Below are 14,783 nucleotides of genomic sequence, written 5' to 3' on the forward strand. Positions count from 1 at the left end.
AAAAAAAACAACTCAACTTCAGAAGCTAATAACTATTGCAAGGATTAAGATTTTTTAATAGAAGTAATTTACAAATCTGTGTAACTTTCCGGAGCCAGTTGATATATAAAAAAAAGTTTTGGCCTGGAATACCCCTTTAAGAACGGAAAAAAAAAAAAAACACTTAATGCAAAAAACATAATAAACAACAAATTACAATGCTTTGTTAAAGATAGCAAACAAGAATCATACTGCAAATGTCTGGTGTATTGATCAATAGATATGATAGATCAGTTCTTCCCAACCAGGGTGTCTCTAGCTATTGTAAAACTACAACTCCCAGCATGCCCGGACAGCCAAAGGCTGTCCGGGCATGCTGGGAGTTGTAGTTTTACAAAAGCTGAAGTCAGCTACAGTTTGCGCAAAACTGTAGCGTTTTATGTGCAAACTGTAGGTGCTATATTCATTTCATTTCTGACAAACCTTCATTCCTTCTATTCATTTTCTGTATTGGAGCCTACATTGGGGAAGGGACTCTATAGGTTCACAACAGCTGAAGGCACCCAATATAGATAAATATGCAATATATAGAGAGATCTGCGATACATAGGTAGAAATGATATGCAATATATAAATATATAGATAAATATTTGTTACGTAGGCAGAGAAATAGATCGAATACATTTTATACGACAAACAAGTAGCTTGTTTCAACAATTCACGGTATACATGATATAATCCATTTTCCTATTGTTCTCACCAAAAATCAATCAGAAGAAAAATCTAATCAATGTAAATAGTGAAGGTAAAGACATTTGGTAACCTCTAATGCAATTTGGCCTCCAAATTGTGAGCTAAGTACCTCACTTTTTCATTCTTTGCATTATAGCTATATAGCATTTCATGTTTTATCTGTATCTTTGTGCTAGCAGTGTGCTGCTGTATTCTCCTGTTTATGTATATTCAGCCTAGCAGCGTGCACCTGTATGCCAGGTCCATGCAGTAGTTTTGGTATCAGTATGTGCTGGCCAACTTATCCTTGTTTGTGTTATACACATAGTGGCTATCTCCCTGTTGGCTCCTGCACCCCATCCACCTCTATTAGGTACAGTATAAGGTGCGGATGTCACAGCCTGTTAAACTGATTGCACAGAGGCATATTCACAGTGTAGGGTCCGTCCCAATGAGGTCACCTTATCGTGGTGGGATGGTCCAAACTATTTGGCCGCCAAATTGTGAGCTAAGTACCTCACTTTTTCATTTTTTGCATTATAGCTATATAGCATTTCATGTTTTATCTGTATCTTTGTGCTAGCAGTGTGCTGCTGTATTCTCCTGTTTATGTAGTTTCTGTAGAGGATAGATGGATTGGCAGAGTATGTAGAAGATTGGTAGACAGAAAATTGTATTTGTTCAATGGCTGACATAGCGTATATAGATGACTAGTAGACAGGGAATTGTATTTGTTCAATGGCCGACATAGCGTACATAGATAACTGGTAGACAGAAAATTGTATTTGTTCAATGGACGACATAACCCATCAATCACTCCTCTCCCTATGAATCCTGTAACCACAGAAATGTTATTTTTTATGCTGGAAAGTCTCCTTTGTTTCCTGATGAAAGTAGATTTCAAAGTAGAATTGTAGAATTTCTTGGGCTGTTTTTTCTTCTCCCCAAGTGTTATTTTTGGAGCAATTAAAGGTTCTTTACAAAGGCCTTCTGCATTTGCAGATATTAGAGGAGGACATGAAAAGAACCGAGTGATGCTGCTTCTCCTTTAGGGGGTTTTCTACTGTGTACCTTAGGAGACACACGTTTGGAATTAATATATTTCAATGCTTGTCTTTTATCAGCTGCGGCACAAAGAACGTGGCGTCTCTTTTGGAAATAATTATTTGTGAAATGCATGTCTTTTTGGTAATGCTAAGACCCTTTTATGTTGCCTATGGATTTCCTTTGTTTTTATATCTCAATTTGCTTTAATCCAGGTTTTTCCATCCATCTGGTTTAGACCTACAAAGAGAATGGATCTATGTGATGGATACAGGGCGGGGGAGGGGGGGGGGGCTGGGTTTTAAACATATCATGCGTCGTGGTGTCTGGGCCCCGGGTTGTATTCTGAACATGAAGAACAATTTATATTCCATGATTCTGTGGTCAGATCATTGGTTTGGGTAGATAAGCCAATAGCAGTCTCCTGATATGCTGAATCATTTAAATAGAGTATTACACCCAGTAATAGGAGCAACTGTAGGTGACGCAGAAGTGGAGACGTGTTCTCTTATGTACAACTAATGGTTTGAGGAACTCAGATCAATAACTGTGCATTGAAAAAATAATCTACTAAAATGCTAGTGTAGATGCAGAGGGATAGATAGATAAGACAGTGGCCTAGGTGGAGGAAAGGGGCAAGTAATGGACCATGGGTGCAACAATGTTTTGCCCATAGTTTACATAAAGGGCTAGGGCAGCAAACGGAATCTTTGCCCAGGTAATAGAAAGCCTAGCTATAAATCTAGAGCAGGCACAGGTAACCTTCAGCACTGCAGATGTTTTGGACAACATCTCCTATGATCCCATTACAGCCAAAGCATCATGGGACATGTAGTCCAAAACATCGGCAGTGCTAAAGGTTGGGTTGCCTATGCCTGCTCTAGAGTAAAATTTGCACCATCACACACCCAGCCATAGTGTGAAGGGTCTTAAAGGAAAAAAGATCATGCAACATTTGTCATAGATTATAATTGAGAGTGATCTTATATAATTGGTTACTCCTCCTATGGTAACAGGGATACATTTCCCCTATACTCAGATCCAAATGACTGAATTTCTATCTAAAGAATCTGCCTTAAAGTCTTACTGTCATATTAAAAACTTTTGACAGGTCATAGAGATGTCAAAAGTTTTGATTGGTCGGAGTAGGGATGCTGAGACCCCACTGATCGCAAGAACATGTAAATAGAAACATGCATCTCTGCACTTCTCTCCTCATCTTGCCAGTTGCTACAGGAGACTGGATCCATAAACCTCTATAGAACTCGTCTCCTGCATTGAGGACAGATGCTCAGATGAATGCTTTTCTGTACTGCTTTAGGATGTCCCACCCCATCAAAACTCATGTCTCTATGGCACGTCAAAAGTTTTTTTTAAAAGACAGTACCACTTTAAATTTTATTGGCTTATGGGATTTCAACAAAAATAAAATGACCAGCATTTTCCACTGGCCAAACTGAATCCTGTTCTAGACCGAGTCTACTGATAATGTCTAAAAACACATTATTGAGGCTCTCACGGCTATGAATAAATGCAAAGAAATCAGGCTAGGCCCCGATCAGCCCAAGTCCATATGTCTTACTAAGCATTCATAACATCATAAAAGTCTACTTAGGAATATAGTACGCTGCTTCCCTATAACAGGGCTCAGATTTCAGTAATAGCAGCGAGCAGCAGTGCCAATGAGGTCTTCACACTTCCATATACTTAATCATTTCCACATGGTCTTTGCTATTGAAATGCAAACTTCTGAAATGCATACGCCTAGTTATCTTCTGAGAACACAAGCCCTTTTCTTACTACTCCCTGGACTTCTCTAAGCCTCCAAGGTAGGGTAACTAAGGATTGGTGGAGTGTGAGGTGAAGCCTGCTGTCACACATGAAGCTCTGAGCACTCTTTGTATTAGGCCTGCACCAGGCTGGGGAGAGCATCCATGATGAAGTCAGTACGTGACTGTCTGCAGAGCCTGCACATCAACTATGAGAGGTAGAAGAAGATCACTATTAGGCAAATCCATGTAAATGGAAAGTACAGCTTCAGTAACTGCATATACATAACCGAACTAGGACCAAGGGCCCTGAAAGAATTTCTATTCTTTCAATGCCGCCTTAGGGTACGTTCACACGTACGCAGATTTGATGCGGAGATTTGATTCCCAAGATTTTCTTCTGCAGATTTCAATGTAAACTAAATGACTGAGCACAACTTCTAATCTGCAGTTCCAAATCCTGCGCATCAAATCTGCTCAGGATCCTGTATGTGTGAATGTATCCTTAGTGTTCTAAAGGCCATTTTAGTTTAGGTCACCTGCCTAGTTGACTACTATCACAATACATATAAGCAAAAAAGAGGTAAATACCCGCCACTGGCACCCCTTATATAACAAGTACACCAGGATTAGCGTTCCTATCCTCAGAATATGGATCCTGTAAACCAACTGAGCGGTGCTCTCACATAGGCAAAGTCAGTAATCTCCAATAGCTACAAGAAGAGAAAGAATGGAGCACTCACCAGGATGAAGTAAATTCTTGCATGGTTTATTAAGTATGTGGCGGCATACAGGCGAGCAGTGCAGATGGTACAGCGGGGGGGGGGGGGGGGGGGGCGCGAAAGAGGCGACAGACCGTTTTGGCCTGACGAAGCGCAGATGCGCTAAATGGTCAAAATGTTCAGACCCCAAACAATTGTTAGAATGATTCCGGAGAAAAACGTAGCTCACCAAGACAATCCCATAGACTTACATAGTAAGTTAGTCGAGCTTGGCACAGCTAGTTCTAGCTATTGGTCGTGGTTTGAACACTCAGACCTGGACTGATCAAAACTTTTGCAATGTCTCTACAACATGTCAAAAGTTTTTTTAAAGTGACAGTGCCTATTTAAAAGGGGTTCCAACTAATGTCATGTAGAATAAAACATAGGTGGGAGTACCACTTGTAGGATTCCTTCTAAAAATATCAGGGCCTTCTCAGTAGCATCTACATAAAATTTATTTTATTCTATTTAGTTAGAACACTCGCACAATTTGTTCTGTGAAACTTCTATACAGCACCCAGACAGCACAGTTGTTTATGAAGGTGCATTTTCAGGTGTAAACATTTGGGTTGAATGCCAAATTTATAAAGCCTTTGCGCCTCTTTTTCTGAGACATGAACATGTTTATACCATATACTACCATTTTACCAACACAATCAACCTCATGTTGTTTTGGCCTATTCAACACCCATCAACAGGGGATGGAGCCAGTTGGTGATTTTTAGTGTATGGTTGTCGCACCAACCACATCATATATTAAATACATTATCTGATATCTTAATGTTCATGACCTATCCTTAAAGGGGTACTCCAGTGAAAAACGACTATTTTTTAAATCAACTGGTGCCAAAAAGTTAAACAGATTTGTAAATTACTTCTATTTAAAAATCTTAATCCTTCCAGAACTTATCATACTACAGAGGAAGTTGTGTAGTTCTTTTCTGTCTGACCACAGTGCGCTCTGCTGACACCTCTTTCCGTGTCAGGAACTGTCCAGAGCAGGAACAAATCCCCATAGAAAACCTCTCCTGTTCTGGACAGTTCCAGACATGGACAGAGGTGTCAGCAGAGAGCACTGTGTGGTCAGACAGAAAAGAACAACTTAACTTAGTCTGTAGTATACAGCAGCTTAAAAGTACAGGAAGAATTTAGATTTTTTTAAAGAATTAATTTACAAATCTGTTTAACTTTCTGGCACCAGCTGATTTGAGATTTTATTTTTCCACCGGAGTACCCCTTTAATACCAGATTGGTGGGGAACTGATTCCGCAACCCAGCCAATCTGGTGTTTAAAGTAGCTGCAACTGCTTGGAAGAGCATTGCTGTCCCTTTATTCTTCCCATCAGCCCATATACCTGTACACCATACAATTAAAAGTGGCAGTATCGGATATAGCAGCATTGTCTTAATGGGACAAGACTACAATACAATGCACAGCTTCCAGTGAGTATACAGTGTGCAGGTGTAAGGGCCCATGTAAACAACAAAGAGGCAGAAGTCCTTGCTCAGCACATGGCAGCACCTTCAAACAGCGGAGCGACAGGACTAGCTCAAGTCAGGTCTCCACCAGTCTGAGGATATGCCATCAATATTAATAATCTCTCCCTCTTTGTATGATGCAACATTTGTGTTTATCCCCACTTATAACAGCATTTATTAACTTTGCATGTTAACTTGTCCTCAACTGCAATGCTCTGTGACCAGGACAAAAAAATAGAACAATGCAAAGTGGAACCAGCTCACCCCTTAATTGGCGCAAGCCGCGTCACAGATTCAGCCTGGACAAAGCTGATAAGTGGTATGTGAATAAGGAAGAAATATCCAGTGCAGCTGAAGCTCGAATGCATGAAGTTTTATTCCAATACAGCAACACACTGGAATCAAGACAGCAGTGACGCGTTTCAATCGTCTAAGAGATCTTAGTCATACTGGCCAGTATCACTAAGATCGCCTAGACGATTGAAATGCGTCACTGCATCAAAAACTTCAAGCATTCGAGCTTACGCTGAGCTGGATATTTCTTCCTTTTCCACAGGACAAAAATATAAAATGTTAAAATTTGCATACATCTATGCCCCATGGTTAATTGTGGCATCTGGCAGCACTGTAGCTCGGTGGTTAGCACTTTTGCTTTGCAGCACTGGGGTCCTAGGTTCAAATCTCACCAATGACAACATCTGCATAGAGTTTGTATATTCTTCAGGTTATTCCAGTTTCCTCCCACACTCCAAAAACATACTGATAGATTAAGTCAGATTGTGAGCCCCAGTGGGGACAGGGACCAAGTGGAGTGTAAAGTGCTGCAGAATCTGTGTGTGCTATATAAGCAAAGTATTATAACTTTTATGAGATATAAAATGAAAACGTTTTTAAAAATGTGCACACACAAATGGCTTAAAAATGCCTTTTAAGTGAACAAACGGGGATCTGGAAATACATATGTATAGTATAAAAACAAGTGTCCTCTAGAGCAGTGGTTCTGAACCTAGGTTCGATCGAACCCCAAGGGTTCGGTGAGTCAGTCCCGGGGGTTCAGCAGGGGAGGTCGCAACAGGACAGGCAAACAGAGCTGGCCCGGGGCCCCGAGCAGAGACGGTGTTTGCTCGTCCTGTAGCGATGGGGCAGTTCCCCCCCCCATCACTATTAACTCCCTGTGGCCCCGTGTAAAGTTTAAAAACACAGGCCGCTGGGACATAGCGCACGCCGGGACGTCCCGTGCGTGCGCCCATGGAAACGAAGGCGCTGAGGACTGGAGGATAGAGAAGGAGGAAGACGCGCGCTGACCATGCTTGGTAAGTGACCAGCGGCACGTCATCTTCGGTGCTCCGACCACCGGTCCCGAGACCTACTGCTATAGCCGCAGCGGTGGTCGGAGCACTGAAGTGGGCAGTACACAGGCATACAACCTCCAGCCATACACTGTATATGGCTGGAGGCTGTATGTCTGTGGGGGAACACTGCCTACATCAGTGGTCTTCAACCTGTGGACCTCCAATGTTGCAAAACTACAACTCCCAGCATGTCCGGACAGCCAACGGCTGTCCGGGCATGCTGGGAGTTGTAGTTTTGCAACATCTGGAGGTCCGCAGGTTAAAGACCACTGACCTACATAATGTGGGGGAACACTGCCTGCCTAATGTGGGGGAACAATGCCTGCCTAATGTGGGGGAACACTGCCTGCCTAATGTGGGGGAACACTGCCTGCCTAATGTAAGGGAACACTGCCTGCCTAATGTAGGGGAACACTGTCTGCCTAATGTAGGGGAACACTGTCTGCCTAATGTAGGGGAACACTGTCTGCCTAATGTGGGGGAATACTGCCTGTCTAATGCGGGGGAACACTGCCTGCCTAATGTGGGGGAACACTGCCTGCCTAATGTGGGGGAACACTGCCTGCCTAATGTGGGGGAACACTGCCTGCCTAATGTGGGGGAACTCTGTCTGCCCTATGTGGGGGAACACTACCTGCCTAATGTGGGGTAACACTGCCTGCCTAATGTGGGGGAACACTGCCATTGTTGCGAAAATGACATGAGAGTGGCACTTGCCAAGGTAAAGCCGCGCATTTCTGAACTGGTCTCTGAAAGACAACAGCAGAAATCACACTGATTTGCAGTAAATATTCATTATGTTTTTGTGTGAAAATCATGTTTTCATGGTTTTGTTCTTTGTTCTTAATGGTTTTGTTCATTTTGTGCACCTATGTATAAATATATACTTAAATATATACCTCCTATGTTTTGAATTTGAAAAAATCATATTTTATTTTTCCAATTAAGAGGGTTTCGGTGAATGCGCATATGAAACTGGTGGGGTTCAGTACCTCCAACAAGGTTAAGAACCACTGCTCTAGAGTGACGAGGCCCTGTACATTTATAAATGCTTTCCTGATTATCAATAAGAAATTAGTAACCACATCTCTGGTTCTGCCCCTCCTTCTCATTAACAGAATTTATGATTTTACCGTGAAGACCATTGGCCAAATACTTGCTGCCATGAATGCCACCCTGTAGTGAATGGTCACAGGATGAGAGCAAAATGGGAGATTTGGAATGCTGCAGCAGATAAGTCAATGACTTCACATGGCTCAAGTCTATAAAGCATCGCATTTCCAGTTAATAAGGGAGCCGTCATAAAAATAATGTCCTACGCCTAGTAAATGTAGGGCACCGGAGAAAAGATAGCTTTAAATCACTAGTCCGATATCCAACATACACAATGTAATCCTCATCCCTGATTGTATTACAATACGCTGGCATGTGTCAACGTCTGTAATTCATCAGCTTCAAAAGGCCTTCCTTTCAGGGAAAGTGCACAACAAAATCACGGATGACTTTCTATTGTAATTGAGTTGATAAATTAAATGAATTTCAGCCATACTGCATTTGTCAACACTGTTACACAGCCAAGAGTTGCTCAGCGTTACGACCGCTCGGGGACCAGGTCTAAATTATACTCTTTATTATCTCCCTATATTGCTTATTTTATTTATTTTTACTAAGTGAGACTGATAAAACACAGGCAATACAATTTTCAAAACCACGTAACAGTTTCCTGCTCGGGCGCAAATAAAGGTTCTTTCTTTCACAGGCACGGGGAAGGGTAATATGATACTTCTCCAAGAAGACAAATGCATTCTGGGATGCAGACTGGCAAATACAATATGAACCATTTTATTAGAGAAATACATTAGTTTTTCGAAATGTCAGGTGTCACAGAGGACAAGTTTAATGACTTGCTTGAAATGACAGATGAGATCCATTTTAATACATATCTATATCTATCTATCTATATATATATATATATATATATATATATATATATATATATGTGCAAACATATAAAAAAATACACACACACACATACAATATATAAAGTAGAATCTGTTAATAAGAAAAAAAATACAGCACTGCTCAGTTGTACATTATAAGAATTCAACCACATGCTGTATGTTTCATATAAAACATTCAACTTTACATTCAATGTAAGTACGAGCTAACCATAATGATCCATTCTGTAAGGAATTGCTTCTCAAGCAGGGTGCCTCCAGCTATTGCAAAAGTACAGCCCCCAGCATGCCCGGACGGACAGCCTTTGGCTGCCTGAGCTTGGTGGGAGTTGTAATTTTGCAACAGCTGGAGGCACATTGGTGCGGAAACACTACTCTAATGTTATAATTGATCGCCTTCAACTACTCAATATGCTAGGAGGGGTCTGGATCAATGTCTCTAACTAGATGTAGCATTTCATATAAGGGGTAAGCCTCATGTGGGCTAAAAACCATAATTAAGGATCAAGAATACTCATTTATGACACCTGGGTCCCATATAATAATATATAGCTGAAATTGCATTATGTTACATGGTTCCATTAATGCATGTGGATTGTCAGACTGTAGTTACTGTATATGACAATGTCATTTGTCAAGCGAATGGACCTAATGCTCATTATTTCTAGTCACTCTATATACTGCACTAGTAATTACATTTCTTTAAAGTATACCTGTCACAAGATGAAAAAAAAAAAAAGAATAAAAAATGATCCAGGCTTATTCCTAGAGGGGTATTCCAGGATTTTTTTTATTTGACTATGCTGCAGGGGCTGTAAAGTTAGTATAGTACATAATATATTGTCTGTACTTGTATGTGACGGTTTTCTCACAATTCTTCTGTGATTTTCACCCCAATATTTATTTTTACCAGCATACAAAATGACTGTTGTCTCAGATTTTTACAAGGTTGCAATGCGGCCGAGACCTGACTCACTAGTCAGCTGATGATAGGGAGCCTGTCTGCTTCAATGGGTGGAGGGATCAATCTGCAACTAATGCAACAGCTGTAGGCACCCTGATTGAAAACCACAGGTCTTTTGAATGGATGCAGCTCATTTATGTTTCAATGGGTTGGGTGGCTGATGTGTGGGAGGGAGGAAAATGGAATTATGGGATTTGTAGGCAAAAAAGAAAAACTCAAACAGGAAATACCAGTTAACAAAAAGCTAGCCACGGTGTTATGGTAATCTCACAACACAGCCATTTAGCCCCAAGACAAGCGCAGATCCTTCCTAAGCATGTCCATTACTGTCCCCTTATGGTGGAGAATCCCTTTAAATACTAGTTTTCAACCTTTTATGGCTCCTAATACCCTTTTTTATGATGCTTACACTACGTGCAGTTCACTAAGAAGGGGGGAGGAGGGGGGGATCTGCGCTTGTCTTGGGGATAAATGGCTATGTTGTGAGATTACCATAACACTGTGGCTAGCTTTTTGTGAACTGTATTTCCTCTTTTTTTTACTACAAATCCCACAATTCCATTTTACTCCCTCCCACACATCAGCCACTCCACCCATTGAAACATAAATGAGCTGCAGACCTGTGGTTTTCAATCAGGGTGCCTACAGTTGCATTAGTTGCAGATTGATCTCTCTCCCACCAAGCGATCGCTCCACCCATTGAAGCAGACAGGTTCCCTGTCATCAGCTGACTAGTGAGTCAGGTCTCGGACGCATTGCAAGCTGGGAAAAATCTGAGACAAGTCATTTTGTATGCTCTTAAATAAATAGCGGGGTGAAAATCACAGAAGAATTGTGAGAAAACCGTCACACACAGGTACAGACAATATATTATGAACTACACTAACTTTACAGCCCCTGTAGCATAGTCAAATAAAAAAATCCTGGAATATCCATTTAATTAATCAATGTCTATTAAAACAATACATAAGTTATAATCTACATTACATAAAACATTTTTGCAAATGAAAATTCCATTTAATTTATGCAATTGAATGTCAAATAAAAAAAACAAAAACACCTTACTAATCTCTTCTGTACACTCACAAGGTAGAAACTACTCTACCAATAAGAACAAAGGCCACCAGTAATGCATTGAATGTTCACAAGTTCATGGGTGATGTAGTATGCGGACAAAGATGATCTCTCCTCTATCACATTCACGTGTGGTAAAAGAGTTCAATGTTATTTTCTTTTTAAGTCCTTTTATTTTAAAATACACACATTTTTACGGTATCACAATAAAAGCCTATACTGTACCATTATCTAGGGAATCTACAGAAGTGTACGCAGGGCTCAAGTTCTGAAGGAACACATGAAAACAGAGTTCCTACACTTTTCCACAGTAGGAACACTGTTCCCATTAGCAGGAGTTCTGCAGGAGTCCTTGAGTGGAAATCTTGGGTGAGTTCCCAGATGTTTTCTCCAAGACTTGACCCCTGGGTGTACACCTATAATAATGTGACGTATAACCAGCTCCTTATAACCAAGGCCAGAAACCAGGGTGGCACAGGTAGCTAGTAAACGGAGAAGTAGACATGTTATGATACCTGTAAAAGGCTTATAGGGTACTCAGCTGCCCCAGTGTTCGGAACATTTTGTTCCGAATACTTGGAGCATGTGGGCAGTGTCGTGACGTCATGGCCACCCCCTCGTGACGTCAAGTCACACCCCCTCAAGGCTAATCTATGGGAGGGGGTGTGGCCGTGTGACCCCCGCGATCAGACATCTTATCCAAAGGATAGGGGATAAGATGTCTAGGGGCAGAGTGTCCTTTAAAAAATACTTTTACAAGTAGATGAAACCTCACCACACATGTTGGGTGAACATAAGCTGGCCATACATATTAGCAAAATAGTTTTCCTGATCCAACATACACGTGCACATTTGGCAACCTTTCTATCCCATGAAATCTGCCAATCTGGGGAGAGTTGGAGAGCACCATACAAATTACATGGTTAACAGGTTCAACTGATATTACTCTAATGTGTATGGCTAGCTTTATGTGTTGAGCACTTACTACATACTGTCCTATCATTGAGATCGGTGTATGAGAAGTATGCAGTATACTCCTACAATCTTTCCAGTGATAGCAGCCAGCATGTTATCTTTCAGATATATATCTAAGCAGGAGATTTGGAGCACTGTAGCTGAAGAAAAAAAAAGAGTTCTGATCACTATAACAACATACTAAGAAACGAATGCAGAATGTTGCACCTAAAATGAAATATTAGAGAGGACATTGACTTACACTATGACAAAGTATAAGAAATAGCCAACATGTTAAAGAGAACTAGAATTCAAATAAAGAAAAAAAATGCTTCTGTCCTGAGCGTCGACCACCACCACCGCAACACCAGCACACATAGGGGGAACGACACACTGGCAGAGCAATCCCAATGCTGCTCGAACAGACCCTGGGCCACGCCACTCCACAGACACGGCAGCAAAGCACAGCACTAGTGTGAACAGGTGACAAAACACATTTACCATGTGTGAAGAAATGCCAGGAAAAAACAGGGCCCTATGCAGTTTCCTGTTAATTTAATAAGGCCTGGGCTGAGGGGGAGGGGTAGAGGGCTGATCAAGTAAAAACAGAGTGGATAGAAAAGAGAACTAGCATTACCAGGAAAACAGATGCGCAGACGACTCTATAATTTAAATGGATACCTGCAAAGTGTTATTTCACAAGTATTCAACATGAATTAAGTTTCTGGATAGTGTCCTTCAGATAAAACACACGTACTGAAAGTATTGGGCATGGTCACTGAATATAGTAATCTTCCTTCAACATGAAGGTCAATAAAAGGCAGGAGCTATTGGAAGAGCTTTTAGAATGAAATCAGTATTGAGAGGAGATTATGAAAGTGCACACTCTCTCTCTTATGATTCCTTTGCTTTATCTTACCATTTCATTCTTCCCCAGTCCTTCAGAACTCCCACTGGGCAGTAATGTGTCTTAAAATTTCAGTGTTTTCTCACTCCTGAAATCCTACACGGCTCCAGATAGACACCTAACATCTGGCACGGGAGCGGGGTGTGCCTGCTAGGCACGATCAGCTGTTAACTTAATGAGAACAAAACTAAAGTGGGCACATTTCGACAGCATTACTTCTATAAAGTGGAATCATTTAGAGGACAAATTAATATTATGTGAGATTATCCCTACTCCATTATATCTACAAACAAGGTTCATCCCAGTTATCTTCTCCCAGACAAAACAGCGTCTGCAAGAAACCACCGGCGGTGGAAGTTATTGGACACATTAGCAAGCATTATATAATATAATAATTTAAAGACTTCTCTAGGTGGCAACAAAAAAAAATCGCTTTAGCGGCTCTAAATATTTCAGTATTAGAGATAGATTCATTGCAAATAGTACAAATAAAAGCAGCAATAGCAATCCCTTCAATTATAGCGGCCATTTATCTTGGAGCCAGGTTGGAAAATGAGGGCACTAACTGGAAAAGAAGCTTCTTACAAGAATAATGGTGAGTAACTATATATATATATATATATATATATATATATATATATATATATGTACAAACAATCCATATATGTGGTCAGATAGGAGTGCTTTCCAATTGCCTATATATGTACGTGACCTTGTATAAGCAGGCAAGTGTTTGACATCTGGTCAATACCAACTGCATAACAATTAGGAACTAAAAAGCATATCCCCCCCCCCCCCTTCCCATCTGATATCTGTAAAAACATAACGGATGCAGAAACAATATTTGCATTATTTCCTATGTCTATGGGCAGAAAGGCGCATAAAATATTAACATGAATGAATTACAGAGGGGTGCCCATCTGCCAGCTTTTCTACGATAGTCACATTTGATGTGACGACTATTCAGAAGGAATAATTTGTTTACCTCCCAGTGACTGAACACCAGCTGGGGGCTGGCCAGGCCACTTGTCCTCTTTCTTATTTCATCAGCAAAGCCAAAGCTTTCGGCCACGGGTAACACTGCCTTGATAATGAACATGTCTGTTCCTTCTTTCATCTCCTCCAACAGGACACGACCTTCTCTTTTAGACAGAACACCATACACACGACCTGCAAAAATGTTCGGAAGACAAATGAAAACTGTGAGCCAAGTGCTTTGACCTAAAACAACATAATGCCACGCTTTGTGGTCGAAAACGCTCTTGCAAATAGTAAAAAAGAAAAAAAAATTATTAAAGACATATAAAAATGATTAGTAAAAAATCTTTTGACTTAGAACAATTATGTAAAACTGTGCAGAAATTGTTACATTACTTTATCTATTTAAAGCCAAGGATGGAAGTAGATATTGTGCTGCTTTCTACAGGATCTGGTCCAGTCCTTTGCACTATAAATATAGAGTTCCCAAGTTGAAAAATGGTAAGTCAGAGTAGGTTCACACCCGTATCCCCTGACTGCAGTGGGGATCCGTGGTGTAGATCAGATGATGAAGATATATATATTTTTTTTCAGATGTGGATTTTAAATCTGCATTTCAGGAGAAAACTAAGTGACATGACAATTTTTAATGCACAAAGTGCGTCAGATATTTATTTTATTTTTATTTATATAGCGCCTACAGATTCCGCAGCTTAAAGATATTCGCATGACTAACTCCATTAGATTTGTTTTCAAATAGAAAAAAAAGAAAGGTTCCGTTACTGTATGAGCCCAATAAAACTACTTCTTTATTTTAGCATTTAAAACA

At 40.7% G+C, this 14,783-nt stretch overlaps 1 protein-coding gene across 4 annotated transcripts in view; it reads right to left on the reverse strand.

The window, feature by feature from the left end:
* EFL1 (elongation factor like GTPase 1) overlaps window positions 1-14,783 on the reverse strand; it is a 342,928-nt gene that overhangs the window by 14,598 nt on the left and 313,547 nt on the right. For all 4 annotated transcript variants that reach the window (XM_056572137.1, XM_056572135.1, XM_056572138.1 and 1 more), the window contains one exon: window positions 13,962-14,146. In XM_056572137.1, coding sequence (XP_056428112.1) covers window positions 13,962-14,146 — 185 coding nt within the window. The remainder of the gene's footprint in view (window positions 1-13,961; window positions 14,147-14,783) is intronic.

The sequence above is a fragment of the Hyla sarda genome, chromosome 4, assembly GCF_029499605.1.
Source record: "Hyla sarda isolate aHylSar1 chromosome 4, aHylSar1.hap1, whole genome shotgun sequence".
NCBI lineage: Eukaryota > Metazoa > Chordata > Amphibia > Anura > Hylidae > Hyla > Hyla sarda.